Source organism: Pongo abelii, chromosome 2 (assembly GCF_028885655.2).
Source record: "Pongo abelii isolate AG06213 chromosome 2, NHGRI_mPonAbe1-v2.0_pri, whole genome shotgun sequence".
Lineage (NCBI taxonomy): Eukaryota > Metazoa > Chordata > Mammalia > Primates > Hominidae > Pongo > Pongo abelii.
Genome location: NC_085928.1, coordinates 102719345 through 102735913, shown reverse-complemented (window position 1 = coordinate 102735913; position 16569 = coordinate 102719345). Strand labels below are relative to the sequence as shown.

The following is a 16569-nucleotide window of genomic DNA, read 5'->3' as shown; positions in this document are numbered from 1 at the left end:
GTGAGGGAGGCCAGGAGCCCTGCTGCCAGGAGTTGCGGGGGGAGGACTTGGCAGGCTCACCAGCCTCTCCAGAGGCTGGTGAGGGGCAGGGGTGAATGGATCTTAGCTTTGGGTTTGGGAGGTGGAGAGCAGCTGCTATCCTGGGAGTTGCAGATGTGCCTGAGTCTGGAACAGGATTGGTCTCGTAGGACAGAGGGACCTGAAGTTCACGGCGAGAGGCCCAAGGAGAAGCACTTGTCAGGACTCTCGGGATTCTGGAAGGGATGGCTGATCTCAGCTTTCCTGGTTTGCATGGCAGCCTCTGGCTCTCTGGCTAGCCTTCCCCAGCTTGGCAGCCTGGCAAACTGCTATAGAAGCTGGAACTCTGCCTTTCTCCGTATAAACTGCTAAGGGCCCCCAGGCTGAACACTCATTCCCCAGGAATCCATGGGTACTGTGTGACCATCACTCCATATGGAAGATGCCTCAGCTTTGTCAGGCTGCTCCGCTGGAGTCCAAGGAGGTAGCCTGTAGTACAGGAGGAGACCACTCCCCAAGTCCCAGGAAGGGGGTGTCTTCTAGAAGCTGCAGGATGGAACAGAGCTTGCTTGAAATTGCAAACCTGCAGAGGAGAGATGGGGCCCAGATGTGAGCCCAGAGCAATGGGCAGAGGCTCCCAAATTCACCACAGTCTTAATGAGTGTCCAGGGAAGGCTTCGGACACATGGAACAGACCAGGACTGAGGGATGGGCCTGGGAATTCAATGTGTGGGATTGTGTGTGTAAGGTCTCTAGTGCAGTTTGCTCATATCTGTCTGTGGCACTTGGTGAGGAAGGCCATTGAGAGTGTTTGACTGGCACAGCCAAGCCCCCATGCCTGACTTCTCTCCCAGACCTGTCCAGAATCTTTTTCAAAAGTGCCCTTCCCCATGGTCTCTGATTTCAGGGAGTTTTTAGTGGAGGGTTTTGTAAAATGATTTGAGCTTCCTTTCCCAAGTTTAGGGTGTTACAGGGCATTGTTCATGTAGTGGCTGATTGGCTGGGGAGTGCAGGTGGCCCTGGAGGTCAGACTAATGTCTGACTATCCACCATCAATTTGGAGAAAAGCGTGTGGGGAGGGGTCACCGAGGGAATATAGTGAACCTGTGAGGGGAACCTTGGTGGCCGAATTCTGGGACAGCTGGGTTGACTGGGACTGTCTTACCAGGGGCTTAAAGGGGATAAGGCCAAGTGTGGTGGCTCATGCCTGTAATCCCAACACTTTGGGAGCCTGAGGCGGGAGGATCACTTGAGCCCAGGAGTTGCATACCAGCCTGGGCAACATAAGTGAGACCCTGCCTCTAAAAAAAAAACCAGAAAAAAAAATTAGCCAGGCATTTGTAGTCCCAGCTACTCAGGAGGCTGAGGTGGGAGGATCGCTTGAGCCTGGGAGGTCAAGGCTGCAGTGAACCATGATTGTGCCTCTGAACTCTATCCTGGGTGACAGAGTGAGACTCTCTCTCAAAAATAAATAAATAAATAAATAAAGGGGGCATGGTGGCTCACACCTGTAATCCCAGCACTTTGGGAGGCTGAGGCAGGTAGATTACTCCAGCTCAGGAGTTTGAGACCAGCCTGGACAACATGGTGAAACCTCGTCTCTACAGAAAAAAAATACAAAAAAATTAGCTGGGCATGGTGGCGTGCACCTGTGATCTCAGCTACTCGGGAGACTGAGACAGGAGAATTGCTTGAGCTCAAGAGACAGGTTGCAGGGAGCCAAGATCACGCCATTGCACATCAGCTTGGGTAACAGGAGTGAAACCCATCTCAAAAAAATAAAAGTAAAAACATTAAAAAAAAAAAAAAGGAAGGAAGGAAGTAAAAGTAAGGAAGTAAAGTAAGAAAGTAAGGCAAAGACCCCAGACCATAGTTCTCAGACTGCTCTGGCTGTGCTGAGGTGTCCTGTGGCGATCAGCCTGGGGTGGGAGCTGTACTCAGACCCTTTCCTGCCTCACCTGGAGTAGTTCTGCCTGTGAGTTTTACAGCCCAGGTGTCTTGAGCTTTTGTTTGGAAGGGAGCTTCTGAGGCTCAGCTGGTTTGAAAACCTCTGTCCTAAGAGAGGGGCAACACTGGGCAGATGCCACCTCCAGTCCCGCCCACTACATGTCTGTTCTCGATCCTGAGGATGCTGTAACTGCAGTGTGAGTGGAGCTGGGAGGCACCAGGGCCCAGCCCTTGTGCAGGTAGGGCAGGGGCTCCAAAGAGAGGCACTTGTCTTGAGGGGAGTGTGACTGATTGGAAGCTGGACCTGGAGGGACCCTGGGGAGCTGCAGGTTGGAGTTCTCCTGGGGTGGTGGTGACTGAACTCCTGAAGGGTGGGTGGTAGCATTATGGGGCAGCCAGCTTGGAACTAAGGCCTATGGGCCCCAGCAGCGTGCCTGTGGAAGTGGGTCAGCCTGTTGAGCAGTGGCTGTGAGGAAGCTGGAAACAGCCTGGCCACAGCCTGTGTTCTGTCCAGTGGGCACAGAACCCCTTGTGTTTGTTTCCCCTTAGTCTGCCTCAGTGACCCTGAGGGAGTCAGTGGGTGGGTCTGAGTCCACACTGGGGCCAAACACCAGTGCAGAGCAACAAGGCCTCGGCAGGGAAAATACAGGTGAGGACGCCACGTGTGGTGGCTCACGCCTGTAATCCCCACACTTTAGGATGCTGAGGTGGGTGGATCACCTAAGTCAGGAGTTTGAGACCAGCTTGGCCAACACAGTGAAACCCCATCTTTACTAAAAGTATAAAAATCAGCTGGGCTTGGTGGCACACACCTGTAATCTCAGCTACTCAGGAGGCTGAAGCACGAAAATTGCTTGAACCCGGGAGGCAGAGGTTGCAGTGAGCTGAGATCATGACACTGATCTGCAGCCTGGGTGACAGAGCAAGACTCCGTCTCAAAAAAAAAAGCAAGTGAGGGAGCCCCAGCAGGAATGTGAAATCTGTGGTCATTTCCCTCTTCCTGCCTGTCACCTTTGCCAAGCTAACGTGAGAAGCTTCCAAACTTTATTTTTAACAAGGGAGGCCCTCTTGGCATCTCAGCTCAGTCACTTATTCAGCAGTTATTTACTGAGGTCTCTTGTGTGTGTCATTGTTCCGCGCATGGAGGAACCAGCTACGAGGCTCACAGAGTCCTAATGAAAGCCAGCATCCCCATTGTTTTACAGATGGGGAGGCAGAGGCCTAGGGAAGGAAGGTGCCCTAAGGTCAAGGGATGGAGCGGTAGCTGAGTCCAGACTGGGTCCCTTAGGCTGAGGATCGTTCTGATGGCTACATGCCTTTTGCCACTCTGTCCTGTACATAAGTGGGGCTGGAACCAAGAGGCTGAGGACTTGTCATCAATTTGGGATATGCTCAGGATGGTGCCCCAGGGTGGGCTTTCTTTTCTTCTTTCTCCAACCCTGGTAGTCACAGTTGGGGGCTGAGGCTTCAGGTCTAGGAGACTGCTGGGGGAGCCGAGGCAAAGCACAGAAAGAGGCTGTGTACCCACTTGCCCAGCAGGCACTCATTAAGGCAGGCCTTGGCAACTGCTCTGGGCACAGGAAGCAGCTGCTGCAGCCCTCTTATCGGGCCTCATGTCCATACCCTCAGTGAAGCAGAGGCGGTTCTATTCCCAGGCTTCCCTCCCTGGATCTCAAGGGCTGGTTCACCTGCTGGCGCTGCCACCTGCTGAGTGGCCTGCTCTGGCACAGGGAGGAGGGAACTTTTGGCAGCATCAGGACCTGGAGCTGAGTGACAATCCTCCAGCACTCTTTCCTCCTCCATCTCCTCCAGCCACAGAGCCTAGCCATGCCTGGGTGTGGAGAGGGGAGGGATAGATTCGCTGGGAAAGGCAAAACAACCCTTGTGCGGTGGTGGCATTTGGGCTGCACCTATAAGGTTGGCAGTGTTCCCCAGGTGGGAAGGCAGGTCAGGCAGAGATACTGGCTTGGTGGCAGTCAAGGCTTGTGTATCCAGTGAGGCTGGAGTACAGGAGAGGAGCAAGAGTTTGGGCCTAAGAGATATAGGCTGGGTCCTGCAGGCACTAGGGAGACACTGGTGGCGTCTGAGCAGATGAGTGACAGTATCCAGGCTGGGATTCAGATCAAGTCTCTTGAGTACCTGGGAGATGGGGAGGAAGAGCCAGAGGCCACAGCCAAATTCTGCACGAAGATAATTCAAGTTAGCTGAAAGTAGCAGTGACTTTTCATTCCCAGATGTCCCCAAGCCAAGAGGCGATCCGCCCACCACACCACGACTTGGCTTCCCTGGCTCCCCTTAGGGAGCTACCCTTGGGTGTTGAGGTGTTGGGGGCCAGGCCTCTCCCCTTTGTTGGCCTAGGCACTGGAACCTGCCCTTAGCCTCTCTGGCTTTACCCCACCTCCCTCCCTTCCCCCAGGAATGAAAGCACAAAGCCAGCCTTTGCTAGGGCGGCGTGGGAGCCACCACTCTCAAAATACCAGCTCGGATATTGTAGCTTGGCAGCCCTGCAGGACCCTGGGGGCTGAAGCTTGTCTGGATGGTGCTGTGGGGTTGGGCTGTCACCAATCCAGAGGGAGCCTTCTTCCCCAGGCAGATGGAATTTACTTACCAAAGAAGAATTCTGTTGCTCTTCTCCAGGAAGCTCGAGATTGGAATTAGGGAGGGGAAAAAGATTCCAAGGAGAGAACTCGCAGTGCACCCCCTCTCCCCCAAGCAGAACAACTTCTTCAGCTGAGCCCTCAGATGAGGAGAGGCTAGCTGTCTAGTTATGCAGGTGGGAAGGAAAGGACTTCCCTGAGGAGTGGAGCAGAGGTCAGAGGTACCAGTTGGAGATGAGAAATTCAGGGCCTTCTCCTTCTCTCCCTCTCTTCTGTCCCCTGTCTCCTCTCCATCCCTACTTGCCCACTTGTCCTTCCCCTCTGGCAATTCCTGACTCCTCTGGCTCTCAGGTGCTTGGCTTCCCAGCTCCATCTGTACGAGCAGCCTTCCTGCTGCTGGATAATCATCAGCAACCAGTTTGTCAGCTTGTGAGCAGGACAGGGCTCAAGGTCCTTGACTACACAGACAAGCTGCTAAGAATGCTGGATCTTGGAGAGGGGGTGGGCTGTGGAGCCTGCGATGGTAGAGCCATCATCTGGAAGGCTGTGGCTCTTCTCCCAGATTTGCAAGGGAGAGCAATGGGATCAGGGCTGACTCACCCAGTGCTCTAGCTGAGCTCTCCTTGGGGTACTCACTCCCATACTCCCCAACCCTCTGGTCTGGCCACACAACGGCCCAGGCCCAAGAAGGCCAGAGCAGGGCTGAACCAGGGTTGTATCTTGGCCCTCTGGGCCTAGAGAAAGGTAAGGCTGGTTATGGATGCAGGATTAGGGCCTCCCAGTCCATCTGGGCACTAAGGTGCTTAAGAGCCTCTGTCCCATGTGCCTGCTTAGAGGGAAACATTGTTTCCCCACCCCTCAATACCCCAGCCTGCCCTGGTGCTTGACTGCTGCCTGGGCCCTCCTCCACGGGCTGCCCAGGAAGCCAGGGCCTGCGTCGTGCCAGGGAGATGAATAGAGGTGTAAATTGTGTGGCGAGCTGCCGGCTCTGAGGTGAAAATGAAAAGTCTTCAGGCAGTGGCGGCAGCAGGCGCAGCAGGCTGGGGTGCCAGGCACAGCACACCGTCTCCCGCCCCATTCTCCCTCACACCTTCCCACTTCTGCAGTCTTCCCCAGGTTCCCGCCCAGGCCTGGACCTGCCTGCCTGGCTCCTCTGCCATTGCCTGCCTTTCAGCTGGTGGCTCCCAGGCTGGCCCTGGGCTCGACCTAACCCCAAGAGGGCCATTATATCTCGTTTCCATTATGTTTTTTTTTTTTTGAGACAGAATCTCATTCTGTCACACAGGCTGGAGTGCGGTGGCATGATCGCGGCTCACTGCAACCTCTGCCTCCCGGATTCAAGCAATTCTTCTGCCTCAGCCTCCCAAGTAGCTGGGACTGCAAGCATCTGCCACCACGCCCAGCTAATTTTTGTATTTTTAGTAGAGATGGGGTTTCACCATGTCGGCCAGGCTGGTCTCGAACTCCTGACCCCAGGTGATCTGCCCACCTTGGCCTCCCAAAGTGGTGGGATTACAGGTGTGAGCCACTATGCCCGGCCTCCATTATGTTTTCTCCTTGGCTGATCTGTTGCACAGAAAAATGGGCTGTGCTTGAGTTACCTTTGTGACTTAATGTTTGTGGTAGTCCCTCCATTGATTCTTTTTGGGTTTTCTGAGTATAGTTTTCTTACTGTCACATAATGGTGTTTTTATTCATCCTTTCCAATTCTCACTTCTTTTGAGATCATCTATTCTAATCCCCTTCCTTCCTTCCTTCCTACCTTCCTTCCTTCCTTCCTTCCTTCCTTCCCTCCTTCCTTCCCTCCCTCCTTCCCTCCCTCCTTCCCTCCCTCCTTCCCTCCCTCCTTCCCTCCCTCCTTCCCTCCTTCCCTCCTTCCTTCCTTCCTCTCTGTTGCCCAGGCTGGAGTGCAGTGGCGCGATCTTGGCTCACTGCACCTCCGTCTCCCGCGTTCAAGCAATTCTCCTGCCTCAGCCTCCTGAGTAGCTGGGATTACAGGCACCTGTCACCACACCTGGCTAATTTTTGTATTTTTAGTAGAGACGAGGTTTCACCATGTTGGCCAGGCTGGTCTGAAACTCCTGACCTCAAGTAATCCACCCACCTTGGCCCTCCAAAGTGCTAGGATTACAGGCGTGAACCACCGCGCCTGGCCAAAGAGGGAAAGAGGGAGGGAGCGATAGGCCAAAAGCCTACAGCACCCGGTATTCCCAGGCAGTCTCCCATCCAAGTACTAACTAGACCCGACCTTGCTTAGCTTCTGAGATCAGACAAGATCAGGCACATTCAGGGTGGTATGACTGTAGACTCTTTGTTTCATACTTGGGCAAATTGAGGGCCAGAGGGAAGCTACCCATTTGTCTAGCCAAGCCAATGCCCTGGGCTCCTGCCTGGGGTGCTCTCTGCCACTTTCCACTTCCTCTTTTCCCTCCCTGGCCATCCTGTCTTACTCCCTGTCTCCTTTGCCTGCCATTTTCAGAGCTTTGGGCTCTGCTGGTGTGAGGGGAGAGTAGAGAGGGGGGAAGGTGCTCACCAGCCCTTCTGCAGGCTCTCCCTGCTGGTGTGGCAAGGCCCCAGAGGACCAACAGACAGGTCTGGCTTCTGGGCCAGAGGCTTTGGGGCAGCCTGGTGGGGGTGAGAGGAAAGTTTCCGGGCAGAATAATAACGTGCTGCCTTCTAGCTGTAGCCTCTTGCTATACCTCCCCAAAGCATGCACATGCCATGAAGACCAGCTGCCTGAGGGGCCTCCAGGATTTGAGCCCCCACTTGCAGGGACTGCTGTGTGCAGGCAGGTGCATGTCAGTGTCTGTAATTAAAAATTACAGACTTCACCCAGCGAGGAGACGCCACTACCTTGGGTGGGATGCAACAGCCGCTTGCTGGCTGTGCAGCTGCCTGGGTGTCCAGCCTGGTACAGAAGGATAGATAGGACTGGGTAGCTCAGGGTAAACAGTAAGGCAAGGCCCAGGGCCCCTCAGCCAGACCTCATCCCTTTCTGGGCCTAGAGCTTATGTAGGAGATGTGACCCCATCTTTGGCCCACACATTGCCTCCTTCTTTTGGGCATTTGCAGCCACCTAGTTCTAAGCAAACCTCCAGCCTCTGGGTAGCCTGGGAGTGGGACCCATCATCAGCCTTCATCCTGGGCCTGACCTCTTCTGTCTTCTATTTGCTCCCAACCCCTAGGTGAAGCCAGGGCACAGGGTGATGTCCTGAATACAAAGCACTAAATGAGGATAGTTCAGGTCCTCTCTCTTACCTCTTTTCTTTCTCTCCCATAATTCAGAAAGACCTGCTGGGGAGGTACTGTGGGTCCCGTGGGGGAAAGCTTGGCCTGGTGTATCAGTCTTGCCCTGTTGTGGGAGCCCTGAGCTGAATGGGGTAAATGCCTATACCCTGTCCAGGAGATGAATTCAGGCTGAAGTGAGGTGGGAGTGTGTGGTGTGTCCCCAAGGTAGCTGAGGCAGTGGCACTGTGGCAGCCTGTGTGAGGTGGGTGAGCTGCTCCTTCCCTTTTTTGCCAACACTCCTGAGTGGGTGAGCAGGTGTTGGTGCAGGGTGGGGTGGTGGTGGGGAAGTGCTGGTGTCTGGGGTCTCTTAGAAATTCCTGCATCATGGGTGGTGTCCCAAGTCCCCATCTTGTTTCTGCATGTGGAAGACCCAGGTGGGAGGGAAGGCCCGGAGGTGTGTCTGAGGGACTGGAACTCTGAATCCAGTTTCTGGCAGTCCCTGGGGGCAACTTGGCATGATTCACTGACTTTTGCCTGTTAGGTGGAGAGGAATGTGAACATCTGCAACTCTCCCACCTTGGAAAGAGGCTTTATAGTCTCCTTGGGTCTGTATGTGGGAGTGAGCTGCTCTGGGCTGTGGGTTTGTTAGATGGCCAGTGGTGTCAGTGGCAGAGCATATTCTCATGTCCTGGCAATGCTTCCACACACTTCTGGCTGTCTGAGCTGTGGAAGGGGGTGTGCCAGGGCTAGGAGGACCCCAGACCCACCACGGCTCTTCACCATTGGAACCAGCCCAGTGTGACCTTGAGCTAGTGTCCTTGGCCACTGGCAGTCTGCTCTCCAAGGGCTCCCTGGGGCTAACTGAGGGAGAGGCAGCTGGCCTCGCCTTCCTCCAATGATTTTCCAATATTTACTGGCTCATTGACATATTGCCTGGGCCATGGCTCCTACTGTGCAGCAAGGACCTGAGAGCCAGCCCATGGTCACCCTGTCTTCCCTCCGAGGTTGCACCTGGCTGGGAGGGAAAGGGCTTGTCCTCTCTGCCTGATCACTCAGGGGCAGAGCATATAGCTCGTCCTGCCCTTCACCCTCCATCCCCAGCCCCCACTAGACTCATTCTTGCTCAGTGGGCAGAGCATGGAAGGGAGAGCAGTCTCCCAGGAAGGGCCGGGGGCAACTACAAGCCCCTTCTCTGCCTGTGGGCCTGGCTTAGAAGTTTGCTCCTTTGCCTTCTTCCTGTCCCTTCTCTGCCCAAGTCTGAATTTTGGTAGGACCTGGTGCATATGCTATAATGATTTGGGGCTGAACAGTCAATGGCATTTTAATTGGCTCCATGCCTCCCTCCAGTAGGGAGGACCAGGGCCCCCAGGTAACAGCGGGTAGGACCAGGCTAGTTTTGGGCCTGAGGCTGCCCCTCCAGGGTTCTGGGAGCAGGCTCTGGGACCTGGTGCTCCCTGTGTGGGATGCTGTGAGGAGGGAGAGCTGGGCAGAGAAGGAAGAGCTGTGTGGCAGGGCCACAGTTTTCTCTCCATCCTCTGTCTCCCTTGTTCCTCTGTTCTCCCCGATGGCTTTGAGATGAAGGCGATGGCAAGGATGGAGGATGCAGTTTCCATGGCAACGGGGCTGTCCACAGCCAGGCAACTTCAGAGCTGGGCTCTCCGGAGGAGGCAGATGCGCAGAACAGCCGCAGAGCTGCCTCCCGCCTGCCAACGAGGGGGCTGGCAGAGCAGGTGGCACAGGGTGGCAGCCTGGTGCTGCCCAGCCTAGGGGAGAGGGTGGAAAGAGCAGTACTCCCTCTTATCATCTTGATACGGCCAAGTTCCTCCAGAACGGAAGCTAGGGAGGTGGCTTGAGTGTTGAGAGGTGTTGGGGTAGGGTCCCCATTGTCCCTGGAATCTCTGGGTGGACACGGGCTCTGGCCTCTGGGATCTTCCCCCAAAAGCCAAATGTCTGCTGCTCTTGTGATGGCCACTCAGCTACTACCCTTTGGATCCTTTGTCCAGAGTGTGAGGATGTTGGTGAAGGCCACGCCCTGACTAGATTCAGGAATCCTTTTCTTCCATCTAGCTACCGGGGAAGGACCTGGACCTTCTTCAGGGGCCTCCCTGCCCCTGGCCTCAGTGACCTGGACCAGTTTGCTGAGTTGGGTTCAGGTTTGGCAGATGCCTGCCTCCAAGTGCTGGCATTGGAGGGGCCCCAGAACCTGACAGCTCCTGCTTCCTGACACTGTGATCTTGTTTAGCCTCCTCCTGGAGACCAAGGCTGGAGTGGGTATGTGAGTGGGTAGAGAAGCAAAGACAGCCATCTGTATGTTTAGAAATGGGAGGTGTCAGGGGCATGGACTCTTGAGATGGAGGAAGCCCCGAGGGCACCCAGGTTGGCAAAGATTTGACTCCAACTATTAAAAAATAATGACTTTCCTTCACTGACCTTGGAAGCATCAGGGCTAGGGTGTTCTACTTTGCTGTTGAGCACATGGAGACTTAGGATGGAAGGCTTTGCCTGGATCACCCATGGAGTCAGAGGCTGAGCCGCAACCAGACCTGGGCCAGGCCATCCACCTCCCACGTGGCCTCCTAGATGCACCCTCCCTTCAGCTGGCTGCTGAGGGTCCTAGCTAGATAAACCTTTCAGGCTCACTCCCCTTTCCCTTTATCATCCGTGGGCTTGCTTTTAACCCTTCTTTGCTTGCTTGCTTGCTTTAGTTGAGGGAGGTTCCTCAACCCTAGGGTTGGCCAGGCAGGCGGACAAGTGGAGTCTTGGAGTGGCTTCTCCCTGCCAGGCAATAAGTCTCTCATTACTGCTAAGTGGAAGGCTCATTTCAGAGCTCATGGTGAGAGCAGGGCGAGTGCTATAAATAGTCGTGTTGTGAAGGTTGGCAGGTGAGCAGTGACAGGGCAGGGGCCTTGCAGTCATCTTAGTGGGTGTTTGTGCTCCATCGCAGGAAAGGGGGGTGGGCAGGCTCTGAGCAAGAGGCACTTGACCCCTGTTCTGGCTGTCCCTGCCTGCCTCAGGGTGGCTCTGGCATGTCTGTGCCCCTCCATACACATTGGGGGATGGGGAGCACTGGATTCTGTGTCTAGGCAGAGGGAGGTGGAGTGCCTTTTGGCCCAAAAGGTGGTACATCAGCCCACTGGGTAATGTCCCATGCTAGATCTACTTGTCCTACCTGACCTTCCAGTCCAGGGTCTCCCTCTTCCCCATCAGCTAAAACCTGAGTTTACCTGTGAAGGAGGTATGGGAACCATACCTGATAGTCTCAGAGGTTGACATAGCTCTAAACTAGCAGGAGAATGAATGGGAGTGGAAGTGGTGTTTAGCTGGCCTTTATCCCTCTTCAGGGTCTATAGTAGCATGTCTGCAAGAGCAGGGGCTGGAGGCCTAAGGACTGGGGGTGCTGGTTTTCTGATATCTGCGGGTCAGTCAGCATTGTCCAGGGTGGAGAGGAGGTCAGGGCCGGGGGGTCCTGGGATGGAAAGTCTGGCAGGTGAGACCTTGGCTTGGGCACATGGGGTCCCTATCCTGGAGTGGTCCAGGGGTGCCAAGCTTCATGGCTCTGTGAGACCAGTGCCTTCTGGAACAGCTTTTTGGTCTCAGATGTACACATAGGAGAGCAGTGCCAGGCTCCTGGGTTCTTTTACCACCTGCCCTAGGGTGTCGTCCTGGGTCTTCAGACTATTTATTGCACTCTGGACTATGGGGCCCTGCTGTTAGGGTAATCTATGTGTGCCTCCCTCAGCAGGGCTTTGGAACTTGGAAGAGGTTGAGAGGCAGAGCCAGCCCCGGGGACGGAATAGGTAATAGACAGTTCTGGGGGTCACCCAGGGACAAGTGAGTCAGGACCCCTGTAGGGTTCATTCTACCTTTTGCCACTCTCTAACTAGGAGCGGAAGCTGTGTGCCTATCCTCGGCTGGAGATCTACCAGGAAGACCAGATCCATTTCATGTGCCCACTGGCACGGCAGGGAGACTTCTATGTGCCTGAGGTGAAGGAGACAGAGCGGAAATGGCGGGGGCTTGTGGAGGCCATTGACACCCAGGTGGATGGCACAGGTACAGAAGGTGGGGTATGAGGATGGGGCCCTCCTGGAGCTCCTCTCTTCTGGACTCCAGGGGCTTGGTTGAGGAGGCTCCTCCCTCTCTGGGTTGGCACTGTGGGTGTCAGGCTATGCTTGGCAGAGGGAGGAAGGAGACCCACCTCCCTGAGGACCCACATGTGGAGTTGCCTGTTCCCAGACACATGGGTCTACATAGATCTGGATTCACACACATTACCTCCTGGCAACACAGATACAAAGACCCTGCCTGGATTCCCTCCAGATGCAGCAGGAGTACCCTTGGAAACAAAGATCACAGACAGCTCGATGTTCATGGGATGGGGCTGAGGCTGCTCAGGAAAGGAGTCCCTTGGGTGGGGCTCAGCAGGAAGTGAGATGGGCATAGATCTGGAAGGTAAGGAGGGGAGCAAAGTGTTCTCTTGTCCCTCAGTACGGGCCCCACCCAGAGCCAGCTGCTTTCTCCCTGCCAGGGAACAACCAGGGAGCATGCAGAGGGGATCCAGGAGATCAGTCCCCTGTACCTTTCTCCAGGGCCAGCCCACACTCCGGCTGGCAGCCTCAAGGCCCCAGGTCCAGGCTGGAAGGCTGCTTGCCTGTCCATCCCTCTGCAATGATCTCTGTGACCCCGGGCTGTCTCAGGCACAAGGGGGTCTGCTGGGTTACATCCCAGATGGTCCCAGGGGGCCTTATCCTTGGCCAACCTGGTGGAGTTTGTGACTTCTAGGAGTGGTACAGGGCTGTGGGGAGAGGAACTGTCCCTCCTCCCCTCCTTCTTTAGCAGATGCTCTGCCCATCCAGTCTTCAACAGCCAAGGTCACCCTAGGGAGACATGTGTCAGCTAGGGCTGGGCAGGACGGTATTGGGAGCAGTCTCTACTCCCTAGGGGCCTGTGTCCAACACAGTTAACTTCATCTGCCACTTAATTACCTCCATGGGGTACAGCTCCCTTCTGCCTGGTAGTGCCTGGCAGACACTCTTCAGTGCCCCTACTGTGGGCACAGGACATGGCACAAGGTCAGCAGGCCCAGGCAGCCTCCAGGGCAGGAAGACAGAGTGCCTTCACTTTACTGTGACCTCCCTCTGCTGCCTGCCTCCCCCTCCGTGACCCACCCACCCAGCTTCCTTCCCTCCCAAACAGTGCCTGCCAGGGGCATTGAAGGACTGCTTGGCACCCACTACAGCTGGCTGCAGCGGCAGCTCCTACATTCCCCAGCTCCTCAGCCTGTTTTCCTCCCCTCCAGCCCACCCACCCACTTCCTGGTGTTGGGGCCAAGGGGTCTGCCCACCTCTCACAGGGCCTGTCCTGACACCCCAGGGGGATTCGGTGTTTGCCCGCCAGGTGCATGCCACTGACACAGCATTTGGTGGTGGGTGCATGCAGGGTGTCTGACTGCCCAAGGCTTGGCCTGTCCCTGCCCGCCTCCCTGTTGTGGCCCTAGCTTGGGCTGGGAGGTGAAAGGGGGTGATTAGCTGCCTTGTGCCTGTTATTACATTGATGTATTATTTAGCTTCAGAGAGGCGATGAATATTTGATCGTCTTGCACTGGCTGTGGGCAGAGTGAGAGGGAGGGATTTGGGTGAAGGGGGTGGGCTTCAAGTCCCCTGCCCCAGTAGTTGTGGGGATTTAGGTAGGGCCCTGCCTTGCCTGGTATCTTCTCCCCAGTGATGCAGGCATGGGACTCTGGGACCTCCTCCTGTGTAGATCTTGGTGGGGGTATAGGGATGCTACTTCCCTGTATTGCACTCTTTTTTTTTTTTTCTTCTGTGGCAAGGTCTGGCTCTATCGCCCAGGCTGGAGTGGTGCAGTGGCAAGATCTCGGCTCACTGTAACCTTTCCCTCCCAGGCTTAAGCTGTCCTCCCACCTCGGCCTCCTGAGTAGCTGGGACAACAGGCTTGGCTAATTTTTGTATTTTTTATAGAGATGGTGTTTTGCCATATTGCCCAGGCTGGCCTTGAACTTGTTAGCTCAAGTGATCCTGCCTCAGCCTCCCAAAGTGTTGGGATTCTAGGCATGAGCCACCATGCCCAGCTGGATTCCTTTTTTTCATTTGTTTGTTTTTTAAGACAGAGTTTTCCTTTTTTGCCCAGGCTGGAGTGAAGTGGCATGATCTTGGCTCACTACAACCTCCACCTCCTGGGTTCAAGCGATTCTCCTGCCTCAGCTTCCCGAGTAGCTGGGATTACAGGCGCTTGCCACCATGCCCGGCTAATTTTTGTATTTTTAGTAGAGATGGGGTTTTGCTATGTTGGCCAGGCTGGTCTGGAACTCCTGACCTCAGGTGATCCACCTGCCTCAGCCTCCCAAAGTGCTGGGATTACAGGCGTGAGCCACCGTGCCTGGCCTCCAGCTGAATTCCTTTGCTTGAAGTGTATATATGTCCCCAGGGGCTGTCTTCATCTCAGCTCGCTGTCCTGGCCTGAAGGAGGCACCCTAGGCTCCTTCCTCTGAACATTCCTAGCCTAGGAGCTGGGTGGTAGGAGGTAGCATGCTGGGAAGCAGGCACATTCCTGTACCTGGGGTCCCAAGAGAGCCATTGGGTGGGTGGGCAGACGGAACATACAGTTTAATAGGGCCAGGGAGAAACTGTCTCCCTTCTTTGCTCTTTTCAGCCCTGCGGCCCCTGGGGCACTGATCATTATTTAAGGAGCAGTGAGGGCCTGGCATCCTGTGCCCTGGTCAGAAGAAACTACCCAAAACTCAAAGCTCCCCCAGCTCCCCGACCACCTCATTCACAGGCCTCTGTCCTGGGAGCCACACCTGGGGCCTCAGCAAGAGGAGGGCCCTGGGCCAGCAGCCTGGGCTTCTAGGGCTTACCTCACCTCTGCCAGTAGCGCCCAGAGGGCATATTCTGGGGGCTGAGTGGGTGGTGGGGGTAGGGAGAGACCCCAAATTCCCCCACCTCCTAATTCTCCCACCCCCAACCTAGGACCCATTTGAGGCTCAAGGAAAGCCCCAGGCTGAGTCCAGGCACCAAGCAGACCCCAGCTGCACCTGGCTTGGCTCCATCACCATGGATACAGTGGCTGGGGAAGCTGGCCAACCCCTCACCTTCTGTGATGTTTGACAGCTGACCCTCTCCCCATCATACAGGAAGGGTAGCAGATCCCCCTTCTCCCAGTCTGGATTCCTGCACACAGCGAGCCTGAGCCATGTGTTCCTCCTTGCCACCCCAGCCTGCATTCAGTGCCTCTGATCCAGGGAGATGAACCAGAGGTTGCTCCTGGACAGGGCAGATGAAGGGGCTGCTTGCTTGGAGGATGTATTGGGGGTGGAAGGAGCAGGTTAGAAGGAGTTTGGGCCATCAACCTGGCTCAGCACTGGTTTGGGGCACCCCAACCACCAGCAGAGTGCTCTCATCATCCCCTTTTGCTATCTTGTGGCTCAGGAAGCACCAGTCGTTGGGGGTGGGGTGGGTAAGGGTTTCTCAGGGTCGACCCAGGCATAGGGAGAGAAAGCCCTTAACATGTTTCATCCCAGCACTCTTCTCCTTGCAGCTGGTTGAGTATTTCTCAGGCCTTCTCCATCCTCCTCGTACTTCAGCTCCCTCCTCAAGTGGGGACTTGGTGTGTACCAGAGGCAGGGTCCTGCTGACTCCCTGGATGCTCTTCCTGGGAGCCCTGCACGGGGGAGGGCTGCAGAAGGGCCTTCTGCTGCATTCTGCAGTCCTCATGCCCTGTGGGTGATGTTCTGTAGCTGGCCCTGGACACATCTCTTTCCAAGCTTGAAATGGGGGTGGGGGAAGGTGGAGGGGACACTACTTGGGTCTCTTTGTTCTACCTCAGCTCCTCACCTCAGGGCTGAGTGGCCCTTAATAAATGTGGGGGGAGAGCAGCAGGCTTTGTGGAAGTGCAGGGAGCTGAGGCTAATTTAGGGTGGGGAGAAGAGTGCACAGCTGCCTCCTCCCACCCTCCCTCCTTCCCTCACTCCCTCCCTTCCTCCTGGCTCTTTCCCTCTGCCCTGTCTGTGCAGCCCCAGTCAGGGTAGAGGGCAGAGGGCAGCTGGAGCAAGCCCCCTGAGCCTGGGAGGCTGCATTATTCATGAGTGCACTGCGTGCTGAGTTGCCTCTCCCTGGAGGAGGGGGTGGGGTGGTCCTGGCTAACCTGTGCTTCCTTTTCCTGGCCATAGGAGCTGACACAATGAGTGACACGAGTTCTGTAAGCTTGGAAGTGAGCCCTGGCAGCCGGGAGACTTCAGTTGCCACACTGTCACCTGGGGCGAGCAGCCGTGGCTGGGATGACGGTGACACCCGCAGCGAGCACAGCTACAGCGAGTCAGGCGCCAGCGGCTCCTCTTTTGAGGAGCTGGACTTGGAGGGCGAGGGGCCCTTAGGGGAGTCACGGCTGGACCCTGAAACTGAGCCCCTGGGGACTACCAAGTGGCCCTGGGAGCCCAGTGCCCCTGAGAAGGGCAAGGAGTAACCCATGGCCTGCACCCTCCTGCAGTGCAGTTGCTGAGGAACTGAGCAGACTCTCCAGCAGACTCTCCAGCCCTCTTCCTCCTTCCTCTGGGGGAGGAGGGGTTCCTGAGGGACCTGACTTCCCCTGCTCCAGGCCTCTGGCTAAGCCTTCTCCTCACTGCCCTTTAGGCTCCCAGGGCCAGAGGAGCCAGGGACTATTTTCTGCACCAGCCCCCAGGGCTGCCACCCCTGTTGTGTCTTTTTTTCAGACTCACAGCGGAGCTTCCAGGACCCAGAATAAAGCCAATGATTTACTTGTTTCA

The 16569-nt window shown here is 55.8% G+C and overlaps 1 protein-coding gene and 1 pseudogene across 4 annotated transcripts in view; one reads left to right on the top strand and one right to left on the bottom strand.

Annotated features, from left to right (window-relative positions):
* The window catches only part of TEX264 (testis expressed 264, ER-phagy receptor), a 33800-nt gene extending 17231 nt beyond the window's left edge, over positions 1–16569 (top strand). For all 4 annotated transcript variants that reach the window (XM_054550664.2, XM_024244345.3, XM_054550661.2 and 1 more), the window contains 2 exons: positions 11675–11843; positions 15976–16569. In XM_054550664.2, the coding sequence (XP_054406639.1) occupies positions 11675–11843; positions 15976–16268 (462 nt within the window). In that variant the 3' untranslated portion in view covers positions 16269–16569. The remainder of the gene's footprint in view (positions 1–11674; positions 11844–15975) is intronic.
* LOC112132882 (5S ribosomal RNA) lies at positions 6752–6870 on the bottom strand (annotated as a pseudogene).